This window comes from Triturus cristatus, chromosome 2_1, assembly GCF_964204655.1.
Source record: "Triturus cristatus chromosome 2_1, aTriCri1.1, whole genome shotgun sequence".
Lineage (NCBI taxonomy): Eukaryota > Metazoa > Chordata > Amphibia > Caudata > Salamandridae > Triturus > Triturus cristatus.
Window position 1 is genome coordinate 853,297,884 of NC_140581.1, and position 19,077 is coordinate 853,316,960.

Here is a 19,077-nt window from a genome sequence, read left to right on the forward strand (position 1 = left end):
CACACCCAGAGAAATTGAATTTCATACAAATGATGTGGATTTTGTTTTCAAACTGGCCCAATAGAAGTCAGACGTGGGGATGTACCGTCTCCTGACAAGTGAGGATTTGCCAGTTGAATTGATAGACACTGTGCTACCTGAAGTTTGGGACTTTACATGTAAAGATATCGGAATAATTAAAAGTGTCGTCCCAGTAGGAATTACAATTAAACCAAATGCCGAGTTTCCAAGACTTCCACAATACAATTTGTCTCCGGATACTATTGCTGTAATTACTCCTTCAATTGGCTCAATGATTGAGCGAGGAATCCTGAAGAAAATAGGAGGAAGTCCATGTAATTCTCCTATTATGGGCTTGAATGGCAAATATCGCATTATGCAGGATTTGTGCAAGGTGAATGCCATTGTTGTTCCATGTTGTCAGGTGGTACTGAATCCAGCTGTGCTCTTGTTTTCAAATACCATGTGAGGCTGAATGATTTTAGTCACTGACTTGTGCCAGGCCTTCTTTTCAATTCCATTGCACAAAGACAGTCAATTACTATTTGCATTCTGTTTTGGCATGGTGCAGAGTCCCACAGGCGTATATGTAAAGCTCCTCACTCTTTAATCAGATACACAAAAAGAATCTTGAATCACTTAAAATGCTGAATCACTGTGTTAGTGCAGTACATTGACGGCCTACTGGTGGTGTCAACTACGAGAGAAACTTACAAAACTAACACTGTTGCCTTGCTGAATAATCTTGCAGAAAATGGACAAAGTTTCTCCGACTAAGTTACAGTTCTGCAGAACTGAAGTCCTGTAATTAGGACATCTCATTGAGAAAGGAGGAAGGAAAGTGTCACAGGAAAGAATCTCAGCAATTCTTAACATGAATCCTCCAACTACTCAAAAGGTCAGCATGTTCTTAGGAATGGTGGGCTATTGTAGACAGTGGATTCCAAATTTGTCTTTGACAGCAAAACCTCTTCAGAGATTGACACACAAACACGTGTCAGATCCGGTACCCTGGAATTAAAATTGCATGACTGCCTTGACAGCGCTGCAAGAATGCCTTTGCAAGGCACCAGCTTTGGGAATGCCTGATTATAACAAGTGTTTTGTGTTATTCTGCAGTGAGAGAGAAGGTTGTGACCTTTCAGCGTTAACACAAATGCATGGAAGCAACAACCGTAGGCTTATTGCCTACTTTTCAGCAACACTTGATCCTGTAGCTACTGTGCCTGGATGTCTGAAAGCGGTTGCATCTATGTATGGGACGCTCGAGTAGTGTGAAAGCATTCTTATGGGTCACCCACTGACATTATTCCTGCACCATACAGTGGAGATACTGTTGGCTCATACGTGAACACAGTATCTGATCAATAGTGAGTTGACAGAATATGAACAGGTTTTGTTGGGTGCAGAGAATATGACTCTGAAGAGCTGTACAGTGTTGAACCCAGCTACTTTGATGCCATTGCCTGGAAATGTGAAAGTGGTGGATGAAGCAGAACAGGATTGCTTGGATGTGACGGAGTTGTGTACGAAGCTGCGTCCTGATATTTCTGAAGAGCCACAGCCTAAATCTGATCATGTATTGTTTGTTGATAGTTCTTGTTTGAGAGACAATGAAGGGAATTTGAAAGCGGTGTATGCTGTGTGTACAGTTGGAGGGGTGGAAGCTTCATGGTTACAACAAGTGCTTTCTGCGCAGGTTGCAGAGCTCATAGGTCTGACATGAGCGTGCGCCATTTCAGAACAGCTCCGAGTTACAATTTACACTGATAGTCAGTATGGCTTTGGAGTCGTACATGACTTTGGACAATTGAGGTCACAGCCTGGGTTCATGACATACTCTGGTTCACCTATCAGAAATGGGGAGTGTGTGAGGAACCTTTTTCAGTCCCTACAACTGCCTTCCCAAATTGCTGTTGTGAAATGTGTTGGGTACCGACTATGTCACAGACGGCAACTGCTATGCAGATGAGATGGCAAGATACTGTGCTTTGAATGTGCACACATTTAATTGAAAAATCTTGAAAAACACATCCGACGTCACAGACTGTACCATGATGTTGTCAGCCTTATACACTGGGGAGGAGGCTAGGAAGCTACAGGATAAGTTGACAGAAGCAGAACGGCAGGGTTGGGTGCGAGCAGGCTGTACCAGGATGGAAGATGTGTGGAATTACATTGAAGGCAGACCAGTATTGTCACCAATGGCAAGGCACTACAATGGTCCTGCATATGCTGGGAGAGATGCTATGATGCGTCTTTTCCAACAGGTGTGGTACAATCCCAGATTTAGAGCAACTGCAGAGACACTGTCATATTTGTGTAATATATCAGCAACAAAACCCAGGAAGAACACATTATCATGACTCACATTAGTAAATCTGCAGGTCTTTTTAGCCAGATGCAAATGGACTTCATAGAGATGCCCCATTGCAACTGTTTGAGGTATGTTTTGGTCATTGTGTGCATTTTATCAAAATGGGTTGAAGCTGATCCTACTGGATGAAAAGACAGTTTGACTGTAGCAAAATTGATGTTACAGGAGTTGACTCCAAGATTCGGGATTTCCGGCTTCTCTTGAGTCAGACAGAGGAACTCATTTTAACAATGAGGTCCTAAAAGGTTTATGTGCAACAATAAAGGTTGAGCAGAAGCTTCATTGGTTGGTGAAGCAGATCAATGGCACGTTGAAATCCAGACTGGCAAAACTGTGTGCTTCTATGTCTCTGAAGTGGCCAGATGCATTGCCTCGTGTGTTGATGAATTTGAGAAGTATTCCAGATAAGAGGAGAGGATTGTCGTCTCACGGAGTGATCATGGGACGGGTGATGAGGCTACCAGCTGTTCCTGTTAATGCATTAGTGTCGCGATCATCGGCCCACGGCCGAGCCGTGGAACTACATTTCCCAGATGCCCCACGCAGAAACAAACCGGAAGCAGGAAGGTGCTCCCCGACCTCCGGAACTACAAAGCCTCGCCGCACCCACGGCTGGGGGCTTGTCAATCTCCCGAGTTCCGGACCAGATAGGAAGAGCCTGGGTTACATTAGCTGTCCGCTAATGTGTCCTGTCCTTTACCGCTACACTTCCGCCCAAGCGGCAATCTCCCCCGAGCCCGACTTGATCCCTTTTTCCATTGGCAGTCCGCTAATGCGTCCTGTTCTTTGCCGCTACGCAGCCACCAAAGCGGCAATCTCCCCCGAGCCCGACTTTGAAGCGCGTCAACTGCCTCCCGCGAGACTCGGTCGGCGGAAGGTGTTGTCCCCGCAGGACGACCGAGTCTCTGTCTGACCTTAAAGACCCCGCTTACTGATACGAGGTAGAAAGCGCGTTCCCGCCCTCAGCAGAACATCGCGTTTGCCACGGTGAGGTAACCGACGGCCAAACGCTCTTTCAGAGCTCCCCAGAAGGACAGCATACAGTCAGGTATTTAAGCATAACTGGGGGCTATAGTATCCTGCCAAACCAAAGGGGCTCATCGTCTGCATTCCCTGCATACCCATTGATGATTTTGCTTTTGTGCTTGTTTGTTTGTTTTATTTTTAAGAGTATTCATGGGCCACTGCTGCGTGTGATACTTCTGAAGTGATTTTCCAAGTTGCTGATTTTGTTTCGTGAGTATCGGAACCTATTCACGAGAGCACTCACCGGTGGTCCTACGAACTACAGATTGTATCTTGGGTAGCGTTTCCTCAAATCGTCACCTTACCTACCTCCTTCCCAGTTCCCTGTCTATCAGTCGTGTCTTTCAGGTACGGAACCACAAAGCAGATACGAAAGGGAGAGGATCTGGGGAGGGTCTTCGTTCCCTGTTAACGTTGGACCTTTTGTCTCTTTCCCTGTGCAGTTGACCCGGCTGGCCTGGACGGACTATCTGGAGACCTAGGGGTTACAAGAGACGCCGTGGTGTTTATTCTTTGTCCCCTTTCCTTTTCTTCCCTAGAGGGTAGTGCACATAGCGGTGGTTTCATTGCCCTGTGTGGGACTGCGCCCTGGGGAATTGGGGGAACTATCTTCCGATCCTCGTTCCTGCTGATGATCTACCGATGTTAGTGGCTATCCTCGTTCACGAGCTACTAGCACCGTGACAGATTGACAAGCCCACGTTTACCATCAGCCTGAGCGATGGACACGAACGCCGTGTTAGCCTCACTGGTGGAGAGCCTGGCGGCTTTACAGCATGAGGTTCACACCTCTAGACAAGAATCCCAAGAGCTACGTGCTGAGATAGGGACCCTACGTAGAGAGGTAGCAGGTATCTCCAGGAGTGGCAAACCCCCGACAGCAGGGAAAAGTCCATACATCAAGGACTAGACGCTGCCCCCACCTACCACCTCTGCGGGGGTGGGTGCCCAGGCCCCAGGGTTCTTTTCTGCACACACGATCAGTCCTCCTACCCTAGGGGCTACTCCCACAGTTCAAGTAATACATAACCCCGGTATACCCTTGGCCCCACCAGAACGATTCTATGGGGATCCGAAAAAATTCGAGACCTTCCTTAATCAAAGTCGTCTCCATTTTCTATGTAAACCAGCCATCTTTCAAGAAGAAGCGGCGAAGACTTCATTTATGATGTCTTATATGGGAGGAAACGCTGCAAACTGGACAATCCCATTAATGGAGCGGAACGATCCCGTCCTGCATGATTTTAAGGCCTTCTGTCTAGAGATGAGGAAACTCTTCGACAGGAAAACGCATATGTTGTCCTTGGACAAAGAACTCCTCACACTCCATCAAGGATCACAGGACCTGTTGACATATATTACGGCTTTCAATCGCCTGTTGGTGGAAACCGACTGGCCACCAGAGAAAAGAACCACACTGTTCTACCAAGGGCTCCGGAGCGAACTCAAGGACGTCCTTTCCCAAGTGGTGCAACTTCCCCAGTCCTGTGAGGAATTAATCGAGCTTACAGTGCAATTGGACCACAGAGTGCAAGAGAGAAAAGGGGATAGAAGCCGAGGAGAGATGCGCCCCATCATTGTCAGACCACGACCTGCTCAGGGAGACTCTCTCAAGTTCTCCGACAGACCCGAACCCATGCAGATAGGAGGAATCAGAGGACCCTTGACAGCTGACGAGAGAGAAAAAAGGAGGCAACAGAAATTGTGTTTGTATTGCGGGAAAGGAGGGCATTTCATTAGAGAATGCAGAGCCCGGGAGAGAGGTCCGGACCGAGGCAACCTCCCCAGAACACAGGCCGCGACTCAACAGGAGTCGGTAAACTAAAGAATCCAAGGACAGACGGGACCTACGCCTTGGGTTTGGGTTCATCTACAGTCCCAGCGCTGCTGGCAAACACTATCAAACCAGCAGTAGCCCATATCTCTGTGAGTGTCGAGTTGTGGGTTTTAAACTCCTTTCCTCTCAGTACCTCAGCCCTGCTGGATTCCGGAGCCACAGGAAACTACATGGACCAGCAGTACGCAAAACATATCGGAGTGCCTTGTGAACGCAAGAAAGCCCCAGAAGCTGTGAAAGCTGTGGATGGGAAGGCCTTAACATCCGGACCAGTCACACATCGTTCCCTGCCACTTACCTTACGAATTGGGAAGGATCATTATGAAATCATATAATTTGATCTTATCGACGCTCCCCATTTTCGCCTCATCCTGGGTATGCCCTGGCTTACATTACATGACCCGGTCATCCGATGGACGGAACGTACCGTTTCCCTGGCGTCCACATTTTGCCAAGAACATTGTACTCAGCAACAGATCATGCCAGCACAACGTACCAACACGCAAGCGGAGTTGCTCGCTACGGGCTGTAATACCGTGGGTTACTGCGGTTCTACCTCCTTACCCGAAGATTACCAGGAATACGGAGAAGTCTTCGACAAACAAAAAGCCACGCAATTGCCACCCCATCGACCCTACAATTGTTGAATAGAACTTGTTCCCGGAGCGGACATCCCCTGCAGTAGAGTGTACGCCCTTACAGAACCGGAGACACAGTACCTAAAGACTTACCTGGAAGAAAACCTAGCTTCAGGATTCATACGACACTCTACATCTCCCGCGTCTTCTCCTCTCTTTTTCATTTCGAAGAAGGACTGTGACGAACTCCGAACGTGTATTGATTATCGGGCTCTTAACAAAGTAATGATAAAAAAAATCGATACCCGTTACCTCTGATTCCTGTCTTACTGGACCAACTACGAGGAGCACGGATCTTTACCAAGCTGGATCTGCGGGGGGCCTATCACCTGGTGCGAGTAAAGGCTGGAGATTAGTGGAAAACCGCCTTTCGAACCAAATACGGCCTTTACGAGTACCAGGTGATGCCGTTTGGATTGTGCAACGCCCCCGCAGCCTTCCAATACTTCATGGACGAAGTATTACACGGCCTGTTGGACACTCACTGTATAGTATACATTGACGACATCTTGGTGTACTCGGACAACCTTCCCGAACACATACTCCACGTCAAAAAGGTGCTGGACAGACTCCGCGCTCATTCCTTGTTTGCCAAACTAGAAAAATGTTTGTTCCATGTAGAGGAGGTTACCTTCCTGGGGTATGTTATCAACTCCAGAGGCTTTCAAATGGACACCGGTAGAGGCCATAACAGGATGGAAGCCACCTCGTACCGTGAAGGCAGTGCAAAGCTTCCTGGGGTTCGCCAACTATTACAGGCGTTTTCTCAAGGACTTCTCTAAGGTGATGCACCCCATTTCCAGCCTCCTGAGAAAAAACGCCTTGTTTCAGTGGAACGCAGAAGCCAACCAGGCCTTCGAGACCTTAAAAAGTCGGTTCACACATGCCCCCATCCTCAGGCATCCTGATACTTCCCTGCCATTTGTGGTGGAAACAGACGCGTCTCAGTACGCACTAGGGGGTATATTATCCCAACGACAACCTGAGACAGGACAGCTCCATCCTGTCGCATTCTATTCCAAAAAACTGACCCCTAGCGAGATTAATTATTCTGTGTCCGATAAAGAATTACTAGCCATCAAACGAGCCTGTGAGGAGTGGAGACATTACTTGCTGGGTGCGCGGCATACGGTGGAAATCTACACAGATCACCGAAACCTCCTCTTTCTGAAAACAGCACGAGCTCTAACTCCACGCCAGCTACGATGGTCCTTATTCTTTTCTGACTATGATTTCCTAATTAAATACAAACCCGGACCCCAGAATGGAAAAGCAGATGCCTTGTCCCGACAAGAAGATGAAACATGTCCTTCTCAGGACGAAAACCAAGAGCCTCCTCCCATGATCCCGGCTGCGGCATTTCAGGATAACACCCTCGCGATCTCCCAGGATTTCATCGAAGATGTTAAAGTCGCACTAACCAACGTAGACAGCCAAACATGTCTACAGGAAGTACCGGAACACAGAACCACCACAGGGGACTTGTTGTACCACCAACATGCTCTGTACATACCGCATGCAGCTCTACAGCAACAAGTGTTAACCTGGGCTCACGACTCCAAGTTGGGAGGACATTTAGGGGAATATAAAGCCATAGCTAATATCGAAAGGTCATTCTGGTGGCCTACGCTGCGCAAAGATACGAGGGAATACTTAAAACACTGTGCAGTGTGTGCTCAGGGAAAAACCAGCAATTCTAAACCAGTGGGGTTGCTAAGGCCCATACCGATACCTCCAGTCCCCTGGCACACTGTATCCATGGACTTCATAGTCGAAATGCCCCCCAGTGACGGCTACACCACCATTCTCGTTGTTGTCGACCATCTAACAAAAATGGGACGCTTTATTCCCCTCAAGAGACTGCCCTCTTCAGCAGAGTTGGCTTTGGTATTTTTACAACACATCGTGAGAGCCCATGGGATACCCCGAATTCTCATCACCGACCGAGGATCCCAGTTCACTTCCCGGTTTTGGAAGGCGCTGTGTACAGTCATGAACCTCGACGCCCGGCTATCCACAAGCTACCATCCCCAAACAGATGGGAAAACCGAGCGGCTCAATCAAACGTTAGAGCAGTACTTAAGATGTTTTACCCTCCAAAACAATGCTGATTGGTATTCATTGATCTGGACAGCCGAATTCGCGTACAACAACGCAGAACACTCCACGTTAGGGTGCTCCCCTTTCTTTTGTTTACATGGGTTTCATCCAAATATACTGCCTTTCGACTTGCCTGTGGAGTCCAAACACCCCTCGATACAGGAACATCACGCACATTTGAGAGCGGTACCTATAGACGCCAAACAGCATTTAGCCCACGCCCAAACCACGCAGAAAAAGGCAGCAGACACAAAAAGGGCTCCGGAACCTGCATATCAAGTGGGTGACAAAGTGTGGTTGTCCACGAAGAATCTCCACTTAAAAGGGGTGGGAAAATTAGCACCTAAATACATTGGGCCCTATGGGATTGAGGAAATCATCAACCCTGTGGCAGTACGGCTCACTTTACCCCCTGCATGGCGAATTCACCCAGTATTCCATGTTTCCTTGCTTCGACCATGCCCTGTGAATATGAGGTTGCCAGTCAAACCTACTTCCTTGGATATAGAAGGACAGGAAGAATATGAAGTCAGGGATTGTCACGGGGACAGCAGGGACTACGACCTCAGAGGGGGCGACTGGTGGACTCCTCAAGAACTGACAGGTCCTATGCTTTGTGTCCCTCAGGACGATCCGTGGACTGCAGCAGCTACAGACACGTCAAAAGAAGGACCCTGTACCTTTAACTGGGAAGCCTTCTCTGATAGCACCGCCCTCTATTCTAACGTGGACAGACAACCGCCAATAAGAGCCCGGGAAGGGAGAACCAGGATGTGTGACGACACCGGAGGGAGAACGGAGAAGGAGCACGACGGTGAACTGGAGGAAGAAGACGAGACCGAGCGACACGAACAGCCGGGGAAGAGCCGAGACCGAACGGAGGACTGGAAGTCGGAGGCGGGGGACCTCCGCGCTCACGTTCCGCCGAGCCACGCCCAAGGTGGAGGTGCGTGGCTATCCCAGGTACGGGATCGTTTCTCGGGTTGGGTCGGGAGGCGGGAGAAGGGAGCGTGCCACTAAACGCCGCCGCTCACCGCCTCGTACATAGTTAACTCCCCACCCTATTCACTCACCCCCATTCACGAACGCTCGCCGCGATCACCTCTACACCTGTGTGCTTCCCTCACTCCCCATCCCTGAAACAAGTATTGAGCAAGACGTTTAACCTAACGCTAGCCTCTCTCTTCGTTTGGCACGGTCCGGAGAGTCCTCGGCTAACCTGAAACCAGCCTAGAAGCAAGACCAACTTCAGCCCTCCGTGAGCAAGATCCCAGTACCGAAACCCTGGATAATCCTCAGCGGGGGACCAAAGCTAGCGGACCATTACAGGGACTACTTAATAAACGCCTCTAACTCCACCCCTTCTGTAGCGTCCTCCTTGCATCCTGCTTACAGGGATATACTGGATTCTCGCCTCATTCGAGGCAGAGTGCAGTATCTCATCGATTGGGTAGGATATGGAGTTGAGGACAGAACATGGAACCCGCCAGCAACCTACATTGCCCCCGTCTGTTAAAGCGTTTCCACACGAGACACCCCGGTAAACCTGGGCAACCGCCGAGACGGCGGTCCGTAAGGGGAGGTTCTGTCGCGATCATCGGCCGACGGCCGAGCCGTGGAACTACATTTCCCAGATGCCCCACGCAGAAACAAACCGGAAGCAGGAAGGTGCTCCCCGACCTCCGGAACTACAAAGCCTCGCCGCACCCACAGCTGGGGGCTTGTCAATCTCCCGAGTTCCGGACCAGAGAGGAAGAGCCCGTGTTACATTAGCTGTCCGCTAATGTGTCCTGTCCTTTACCGCTACACTTCCGCCCATGCGGCAATCTCCCCCGAGCCCGACTTGATCCCTTGTTCCATTGGCAGTCCGCTAATGCGTCCTGTTCTTTGCCGCTACGCAGCCACCAAAGCGGCAATCTCCCCCGAGCCCGACTTTGAAGCGCGTCAACTGCCTCCCGCGAGACTCGGTCGGCGGAAGGTGTTGTCCCCGCAGGACGACCGAGTCTCTGCCTGACCTTAAAGACCCCGCTTACTGATACAAGGTAGAAAGCGCGTTCCCGCCCTCAGCAGAACATCGCGTTTGCCACGGTGAGGTAACCGACGGCCAAATGCTCTTTCAGAGCTCCCCAGAAGGACAGCATACAGTCAGGTATTTAAGCATAACTGGGGGCTATAGTATCCTGCCAAACCAAGGGGCTCATCGTCTGCATTCCCTGCATACCCATTGATGATTTTGCTTTTGTGCTTGTTTGTTTGTTTTATTTTTAAGAGTATTCACGGGCCACTGCTGCGTGTGATACTTCTGAAGTGATTTTCCAAGTTGCTGATTTTGTTTCGTGAGTATCGGAACCTATTCACGAGAGCACTCACCGGTGGTCCTACGAACTACAGATTGTATCTTGGGTAGCGTTTCCTCAAATCGTCACCTCACCTACCTCCTTACCAGTTCCCTGTCTACCAGTCGTGTCTTTCAGGTACGGAACCCCAGAGCAGATACGAAAGGGGGAGGATCTGGGGAGGGTCTTCGTTCCCTGTTAACGTTGGACCTTTTGTCTCTTTCCCTGTGCAGTTTCCCCGGCTGGCCTGGACTGACTATCTGGAGACCTAGGGGTTGCGAGAGACGCCGTGGTGTTTATTCTTTGTCCCCTTTCCTTTTCTTCCCTAGAGGGTAGTGCACATAGCGGTGGTTTCATTGCCCTGTGTGGGACTGCGCCCTGGGGAATTGGGGGAACTATCTGCCGATCCTCGTTCCTGCTGATGATCTACCGAGGTTAGTGGCTATCCTCGTTCACAAGCTACTAGCACCGTGACAATTAGTCAATATTAAAGATGATCTGATATTGGAGTACTGCAAGTGTCTCACAGATGTGGTACGTTCTGACTCTCACCAGGTTGTAGAAGCTGCCCTTGCGGTCAACAGGAGCAGTGCCATGACCTTAGTCCGGGGGACTGGGTAATGGTGAAGCAGCACGTGCACAGAACATGCCTGGAACCTCACTGGAGGGGCCTTTCCAGATGATCCTGGTCACCAGTAACGCGGCCAGGTGCTGGGGTCTCCCGAACTGGGTGCACGCAGCTCATACTCACAGAGTTCCAAGTCCCCTAAATGATACAATAGCGCCTGTTCCTGATGTGCTGGTGGTAACAGTGAGTTAGAGGGATCAGGTTAGCCAAGCTGTTGGGGACCAGCAAGCTACTGGGACAGCACTAGTTTGGCCTGAGGGAGTTCACAGAGAGTTAACTGCAGGTTCCGAATGAAGAGAGTTGACTACAAAACATACAGACCCCAACAAAGGGCATGGTGAAGTAAGAAAGCGAGTTGTGCCCAGAGAACACTGCCCCAAAAGAGATGAGATTCTGAGAAGGTGTCTGACATCAGGATGAATACCACCAACTATTCCTGAAAGCTCTGAGCCATCAGATCAAAGTGACAAAAATGATGAGCAAACAGCTGTGAGGAGATCAAAAAGAGCAAAGGTAACAAGTCAAAGGTACACATCTCCTGACTGGGCTTATTTGGCTCCTAATGCGTGGGAACAGGAATTCTACAAGTTTTGTGCTAACAATACGTGTCCATTTGAACCTCCCTGAAGCGAAATGTGTTATTTGAAAAGTTTTACAAAGCATGAGCAAGACCTGGCAGGGTATCAGAGCGCTGTACAAAGAAGCCGGCTGGTTAAGCCGGTAAAGGAAACATAATAATGTTTTTTTTTAAACGTAGATATAGCAGATGTGCATTGCAGACAAAACTAGACATATAAGCAGTTACCCTAGATGCAGATTGCATAGTAGATAAGGGAGGGCAGGGTTGTAATGTCAATTCAGTTAGTTTGAAAGGTTACAGGACTATTGTCGCATGTAGCTATTCAGGAGCAAACCTTTGACTTTTTTTAAAGCAGATGTCGAGGGGTTCATTCTCTTTTCTGGCAGAAGAACATTCCATATTCTAGGAGCAAGACCGGAGAAGGCGAGGTTGTAGGTTCTATTCTTTTTGAACTTTGGTGGTTTCAGCAGTAGAGTGTTTGAACTTCTTAGGGCGAGATTCCTACCCAATAGTTCAAGTTTACTTGCCAGGTACGTGGGCGTGCTCTGATGCAGAGCTTTGTGCGTCCAACAGGCTATCTTGTACCTGATCCTTGCATCGAGGGAAAGTCAGTTGAGTTGGATTAGATCAGGTGTGCCGTGGTCACGTTTTCTTGAGCCCATGTTGAGTCTGGCAGAAAGGTTCAGAGTGGCACTTAAAGGGGGCAAGTTCAGCTTTGGGTCCTCTTGTTGTTGCACTGATGTGGTCATGCATATTCAGTCATTTGCCCAGAATTAGGCCTAGTGATCTAGTGGAGCTAACATCATGTGGGGTGCAATTGAGGGCGGTTAGTTGTTTGAGCCAATCCTGAATGGGGCCAGTATGATTGTGGGGGGCAAGCATGAGGAATTCAGTCTTGAGTGTATTTAGTATAAGATGATTGTGAGAGAACAGCTGTTGAGTTTTCAAAAGAGCACAGTTGAGAGTAGAGATGTCGTCCTGTGAAGATATTTTCATATACAGTTTAGTATCATCTGCGTACATATGATATTGTATGTTAGTCCATTTCACAATTTCGGTGAGAGGTTCCAAATACAGGTTGAAAAGAGTGAGTGTGTGGATCCTTGTGGGACTCCAATTGAGACCAGTTTACTGTTGAAAAGGTTGTGGTTGACTTTGATTCTTTGTGTTCTGCTTTGAAGGAACAAAGCGAACCAAGACTGAACCTCATCACCCCATCCTTGCTTAAAGAAGGTCACTTAATTTGTCGTGTTTGACTGTGTCAAAAGCTGAGGAAAGTTCAAGCAGTATAAGAAGGCAAGGTTCTTTCTGGTCAAGAAGTCTTAGGGCATCATCAACAATGTGTGTTAGAGCGGTTTCGGTACTGCGTCCAGATCGGAAGCCCGATTGGTATTGGTCGAGGAGTCGAAACTGTTGAATGTGATTACACAGTTATGTATGTATGTATTTCTCAAGTAGTTTGGATAAAGTCATGATATTAGAAATTGGTCGGAAGTTGCTTGCATCAGATAAATCTGCATTAGGCTTCTTTGGGAAGGGGGTGACTTGTCCAATCTTGAGGCAATCTGGAATCAAGCCTTGCGAGAGAGATTCATGTACAATCTTCGACCAGAGAGGGAAAATGGAAGAGTTAATCTCTTTAAAGGCATAGAATCGTTGAAGTGATTTGATGGTTTTAATGAAGTTATGATGTTGAGCAGCTCCGCATCGTCAGGTAGTCTAAAGGCATTCCATGAAGCATCATTTTTTGGAGTATAAACAACCGATTCAACTAGAGGAGAGCTCGCTCTAGGTGGCCACGAAGAAGGGGTGGCGTGAGCCTCATTCTTTACGTCTGGTTTGGGGAGTTGCAGATCTAATTCGATCTTAATGGTTTTTTTAATGAAGTGGGCTGAGAACTCCTCACTGCTTGGGCTGGAGTTCTTGAGTGCCACGAGTTATTAGAGGAGCGGTTCGCTTGTTGATTGATAATTTCAAAATGTTTTCTTGGTCTCTTTTTGACTTGGTCAAGGTGCGATCTAATGTGATCCGTTTTGGTGCTGCGTTTTATGTTTGTTATGAGTATTTCTTGTCTTCCTTAGTTGTTTAAGGTAAGTTAGTGAGGAAGAATTTCTCCAAGATCTTTCTGCAAGCCTTAGTTTACGAGTTTCCTTGTTAAGAGAGCCGATGAACCAAGGTTTTGAATATTTGCTGGGTATCCTTTTGAGATGCGAAAGAGCAAGTGCGTCAAAATCAGTCATGGAGAGTATTTAGTGATCAAATCTAAATTTGTCATATTGGGGGGCGGCAGAAGATTAATGCTCATAATGGTAAGATAATTTGTATTGATGTTTCTCAGATCTCAAGACCGTTGGTTAGTCTTACGCGGTTGTCTCATCTGGTCAACACCTTTTCCATGATTCGAAAGGAGATTAGGAGGTGATCTGACCAGTCGCAAGTTAGCTGTATGATGTTATCTCTGGCTATGATATGATCCAGGGTGGAACCTTTGTTTTGTGTAGGCTTGTTGCAAGACTGGGTGAGGTTCAGGTAGGCAGGAAAGTCTTGAAGGTGCATAGTAAAGGATCAATGTCGTTGTTCCAGTGTAGGTTGAAATCCCCAAGGAAGATATTGGTTGTGGCATTTGTCAGCATTAACTCATATGGTCTCCATTATTTGTTCGATGGACAGAAGATTGTCTCCGGAGGGGTGTTAGATCGTGTGGAGTGTACATATTATCTTGACGATTTCCAGCTGTTCGTAGGAGGACATCGGAACAGTGTGTATTTGCCCCAAGGAGAGACCAGATTAATGGATGTAAGCAATGCCAGCCCCAATTTTAACTGGTCTATCCACTCTAATGATGTCATAGTCAGAGGGAACTAGAATGTCCAGGACTGGTGTGAGGTGTCCATGAGCCAAGTTTCAGTTGAGATCAGGAGGTACAGTTCATGTGAGAGTATGAAGTCCGCAATATCAGCTGCATGTCTTATCGCTGGTCTGACGTTAATAAGCATCGATTTGATGTGAGATTTGGTCACTACAGTTTTAAGGTGTGATGTGTGGACAGTTAGTATGTTTTCTTTGCTCACAGATCTGAGGCAGACACTGGGTTCCCTAAATGGATTGGAGGAAATAGTTGGGATATTGAACGTTGAGGGAACAGGTTCAATATGATCGGATTTGTAGCATTGTAATAGGGAATGAATGTCCTCATCAGTTAAATGATCGGTAATCCTATTTAGTCTGAAGTGATTATTAATATATGGCTGAGAGTTCCAGTGCGCATTGCCAGCATAATTCCTGGCCGAGATTTCCCTACGGAAGTGTTTGACCATTGTGGAGAGGCTAGGTTGATTAATCTCAGAAATCATACTGAGATCCCAAAACTTCTCCATTCTTAAACAGAAGTGTAATAAGATCTGAAGCACCTCCTCACCTAGTTTAAGATCATTCTTGAGGTCAGCCAGGTTCTCCTCAATGTAAGGAAGGTTTATCATGTGTGTGGGAGGTCTGGTGGTAGCCTGTAAATTAGATCCATCCGAAGGGAGAGAGCAAGTAGGCAGTGTGGATTCCTCTTAAGAGAGGAGGTAGGTAGTGGAGTAGTTAACGGACGGTTGCTGTATTATGGATGATGAATCGGAGGTGGGGAGTGAGAAATGGGTTGGAAGGTGTGTCAAATTGTTACCTTCACTAGGTAGCCTGGGTTGTAGGTCCGATGCAACCTGTGGGTTGGGGAGCATGTTGCAGGACAGGGACTTACCTATGGGTGAGTTTACATTAGAAGGGGAGAGGGTAGTAGACCTCAAGTTCCCTAGATTATTGTTGTTGCAAACTATAGCGGGTGAGCATTATGTTTCAATGCCATGTGAGTGGAGGGATAAGGGAGGTTCGGTGAGTTGGTGTATAGGCAGACTTTTGCAGCTATATGCGGCCTTGGATTAATTGAAAATGATTCCCCAATGGTGCAAGGGGTAAGGTCAACCCTATTTCTAGTATGTGATGAAGATGGTGTGTAGGGAGGTAGCGCTGGTAACAGCCCATTGAGGTTTCACTGTAGATGTTAGATTTTGTAGAGTATAAGTTATATTGTTAGCCATTGCATTTTTAATCGTCAAAAATAATTTTTCAAACATTTCTATAAGCATGCTTCCATTGCTGAATATGGATTTGGCGAGATCAGCATTGAAAATTGGAGAGGGAATAATATATAATCTAAAATCGTGAGGTGTTTTCCATATTGGTTTGGCACATAGCATGGACGTAAAGGCTCTTCTCCATTGGGCTCTTCTGTTAGTGAAGAAGATTAGGTCGTTAACGACGATGCCTTTAGAAGTACACAAGTACACATCAAAGATAAGCATGTCCAAGTTCCTTTTGAGTAGATCTTTTGTTCTGGTTGCTGTCACAGAGCTCTTGGTCTGCATAATCTTCACTTGACTTAACTTCTTCAGCACGAGGTTGGGTCTTTCGGTTGCTATCCTCTACTTCTAAAGAGCGGTGTACTTACATTTGATCTTGAATTTGTGAGTTAGCTATTTATTAATGGTCCTCATTGGACAGCTAACAAGGAATTTGGGCACCTTAATTTCCACCTCTCCTATCAGCGGAGGATGATTCATCAGAGGATCATTGCCCCTGTGATAATGAAAGGGCTGCAGTTTGTCTAATTGCAAAGGGCCCACTACGGTTAGAGGAGTAAATGAGAGGAAGCATATAATAAATATTTTTACCACGCTTTTCACTGCAACAAGCTCCTAGATTAGAGATGTACATGAAGTATGTGAAAATGTCTGTACAGGAGACACTAGCACCCCAACTAACATGCAATTAAATAATGACATACATCAGGTGCTAATAATAAGTGGTTCCATTTTGAAACATTTACCTGCAAATTATTATAAAAAATAACCATTTTTACTAAATCACATGATCCACTTACCCAGGATTCATTTCTAACCAAGTATCAAGCTGACTTGCTTTGGGCGCATCAGGTGCAAGCAGAACTTTACCAGTCTCTGTATGAATAACTTTAACAGGAAGATCGCTCATCTGACTGCTCTCATCTATTAACTAAAAGTAAAACAAAGAAATGGCAGATAAATTACCACTGATCATATTCTACCATTACCAAAGCAATATTACACAGTGATGCATGCAGTTATCAGAAAATTCTAATGTATTATCAAATTGCAAAATTGATGTATTACTGATTAAATATCTTAGGGAGGTGGTTTATAACTTATCACTGCTATGCAAAGTGTTGCTCCATCGCCTTTAGCTTTACACACCCCTGGTCATATACCTTCATAGAAGATCAGCCGAAGAAGGGTTTTGAGGTTGATTTAGAGGAAGTAGCAGAGGATCCATAGGCAGACAAATGAATGTTGGGCCCTGCTACACCATTGCTTAACCCAAAGGGAAATATGGTTTTAAAGGATAGGGTCAGCAAATTGAAGAACACGTAACTTTAGGTAATCAGGTACTTTGCAATGATTTAGCGGGATCTTATTCCATGGGTTAGCGGCTTGGAAGGAAAATGCCTTGCCACCTATCTTAACCTCCTGTCCATGTGATCATCAGGTATGTACGCTGCAAATGTATGGAGCGGAAATAGGAAGGGACAACTAGAAAGCTTTACAGACAGAACACAACACCTTATACTTATATGCTCATGACCCTTAAATCTCATGACAGGCAACAAGGTTGAGTCTAAATTTGTGTAGGAAAGTGCCCGTTTTTGACGTGGTCACCCCCACTTTTTCTGAGGTATTTGATGGGACTTCAACTGAAAGTGCACTGGGTCCCTGCTAACCAGGTCCACAGATCTCTTTCCCAAAACTGTACAACAGTTTCTCACAATTGGCAATACCTTTAGCACTCTCTGTAAGTCCCTAGTAAATTGTACCCTGATACCTACGGGATGAGGTACCAAAGAGAGTCTCTAAGAGCTGCAGCACGAATTGGCCCACCCTAAGAGACCCCTCCCAAATACATGCAAAACTGCCACAGTAAGCTGTGTGCTTTGGTGCAGACTAGAGTGAAAACACAACATGGCACTTACTCCTGTGTGCTACGTCCCCTATCACTGCATTTAATATTTGTAAGTCACTCCTACAGAAGGCTCTACAGCCCTAAGGCAGGGTTCCTTATGATATACGTGAGGAAATATCTGCCTGAGCCAATATGCCCCTGTTCTGTTCAGTTCCATTACTGCCAGTGCAAGTGAGCAGGGAAGCCATTGTAAAACTGAACACTGGTGAAAACGGGTTTCTCAGCTACATGATGGTTTCACTGAAAACAGGGATGTTTGGTATCAAACATCTCGTATTAATAAACCCACACTGATTTCCGCATTAGATTTACTGATACATGCACCTAGAGGGCACCTTAGAGATGCCTTCTGAAAACCTACCAGCCCCTGGTGAGTTGGCTGACTCGTTTCTCCCAGCCTGCCACCGGAGAAGAGTGTCTCACCCCCCAAGCTATTACCTCCTCTAAGGTGGCCTAACCTGAAGTGGACACAAGTTTTCAGAGTAGGCCATCTTTGTGATGGCAAACTTAGGAACCTGGGGACCCTATATGACCTGTTCCTACTTGCTATAGGAACAGGTCATATAGGGGGTGTTGTGACCCCAAGGGTAGATGGCTACTACCCTACACTCCCCTAACACCCCTAAATCCAGTATTTAGGGGAACCCCTGGCACCAGAAAACAAATACTGCAGACCTGAAAGAAGACAGTCGCACAAAGCAAGAATAGAAGACTCAGCAACTGCTTTGTTGCCAACCATGACAGCTTCTTTGCAGACTTCGAAAATTACACCAATGGACAACTTGTCCTGCAGCTGCTGAGTCCCCAAAGCCAGGGAGGCCTGCCAGCAGTTCACCGATGAACCAAGAACTCCCATGAAGCAGCTGACCTGCTTCCCTGCATGTCCCTTCAGAAAACTGAGAGGTCAGCAAGACCGTGAAAACCAGACGCTTAAGGACACCTCTGCACCAGTTGCTCCAAGCCAGAGTTGAAGTGGGCCAATGGCGCCAGCGTGGTCCTCCAGCCTTCTAGAGACCGAGTCCACTGTGGTTTCAACCCTGGTGAACTCTCCGACATCGCCTGCAGCCTCTGTTCACTGGCCCCCTCTACCATGACTGCTCCCAGTAAGAAAAACCCAACACCTAAGGACACCTCAGCACAGGTCGCCCCTGGGCCATGGAGAAGAGGACCAATGGTGTACCCTCATACCTGAGCATCATGAGGCCCGAGTCCCCTGTCGGTTCAGCCCGACTGGACTTCCAGTCAAAGCTTGCAGACTTTTCATGTGAAGACCCATAGATTAATATTGGGCACCTGACTATGTACTGCACCCCTGCACTTGGCTGCCCTAGTGCCACTGGTGGTGTTCTGCTGGTGCTGCCTTGGACCTTGCTCACCACTCACCCTAAGTCCAGGAGATTGGTCCTGTAAGTTGCTGTACTGTACCTGAATGCCATACTTCTTCTTCCTCCCATTGGATAGCATTGCAGCTTCTGAAAAATTTCAACTTTTTAAATGCAAAAGTATTTCTATTGAAACACGT

At 47.2% G+C, this 19,077-nt stretch overlaps 1 protein-coding gene across 3 annotated transcripts in view; it reads right to left on the reverse strand.

Annotated features, from left to right (window-relative positions):
• Positions 1–19,077, reverse strand: part of SMARCA2 (SWI/SNF related BAF chromatin remodeling complex subunit ATPase 2) — a 1,761,756-nt gene that overhangs the window by 1,377,430 nt on the left and 365,249 nt on the right. For all 3 annotated transcript variants that reach the window (XM_085632958.1, XM_085632957.1, XM_085632956.1), the window contains exon 12: positions 16,444–16,574. In XM_085632958.1, coding sequence (XP_085489084.1) covers positions 16,444–16,574 — 131 coding nt within the window. The remainder of the gene's footprint in view (positions 1–16,443; positions 16,575–19,077) is intronic.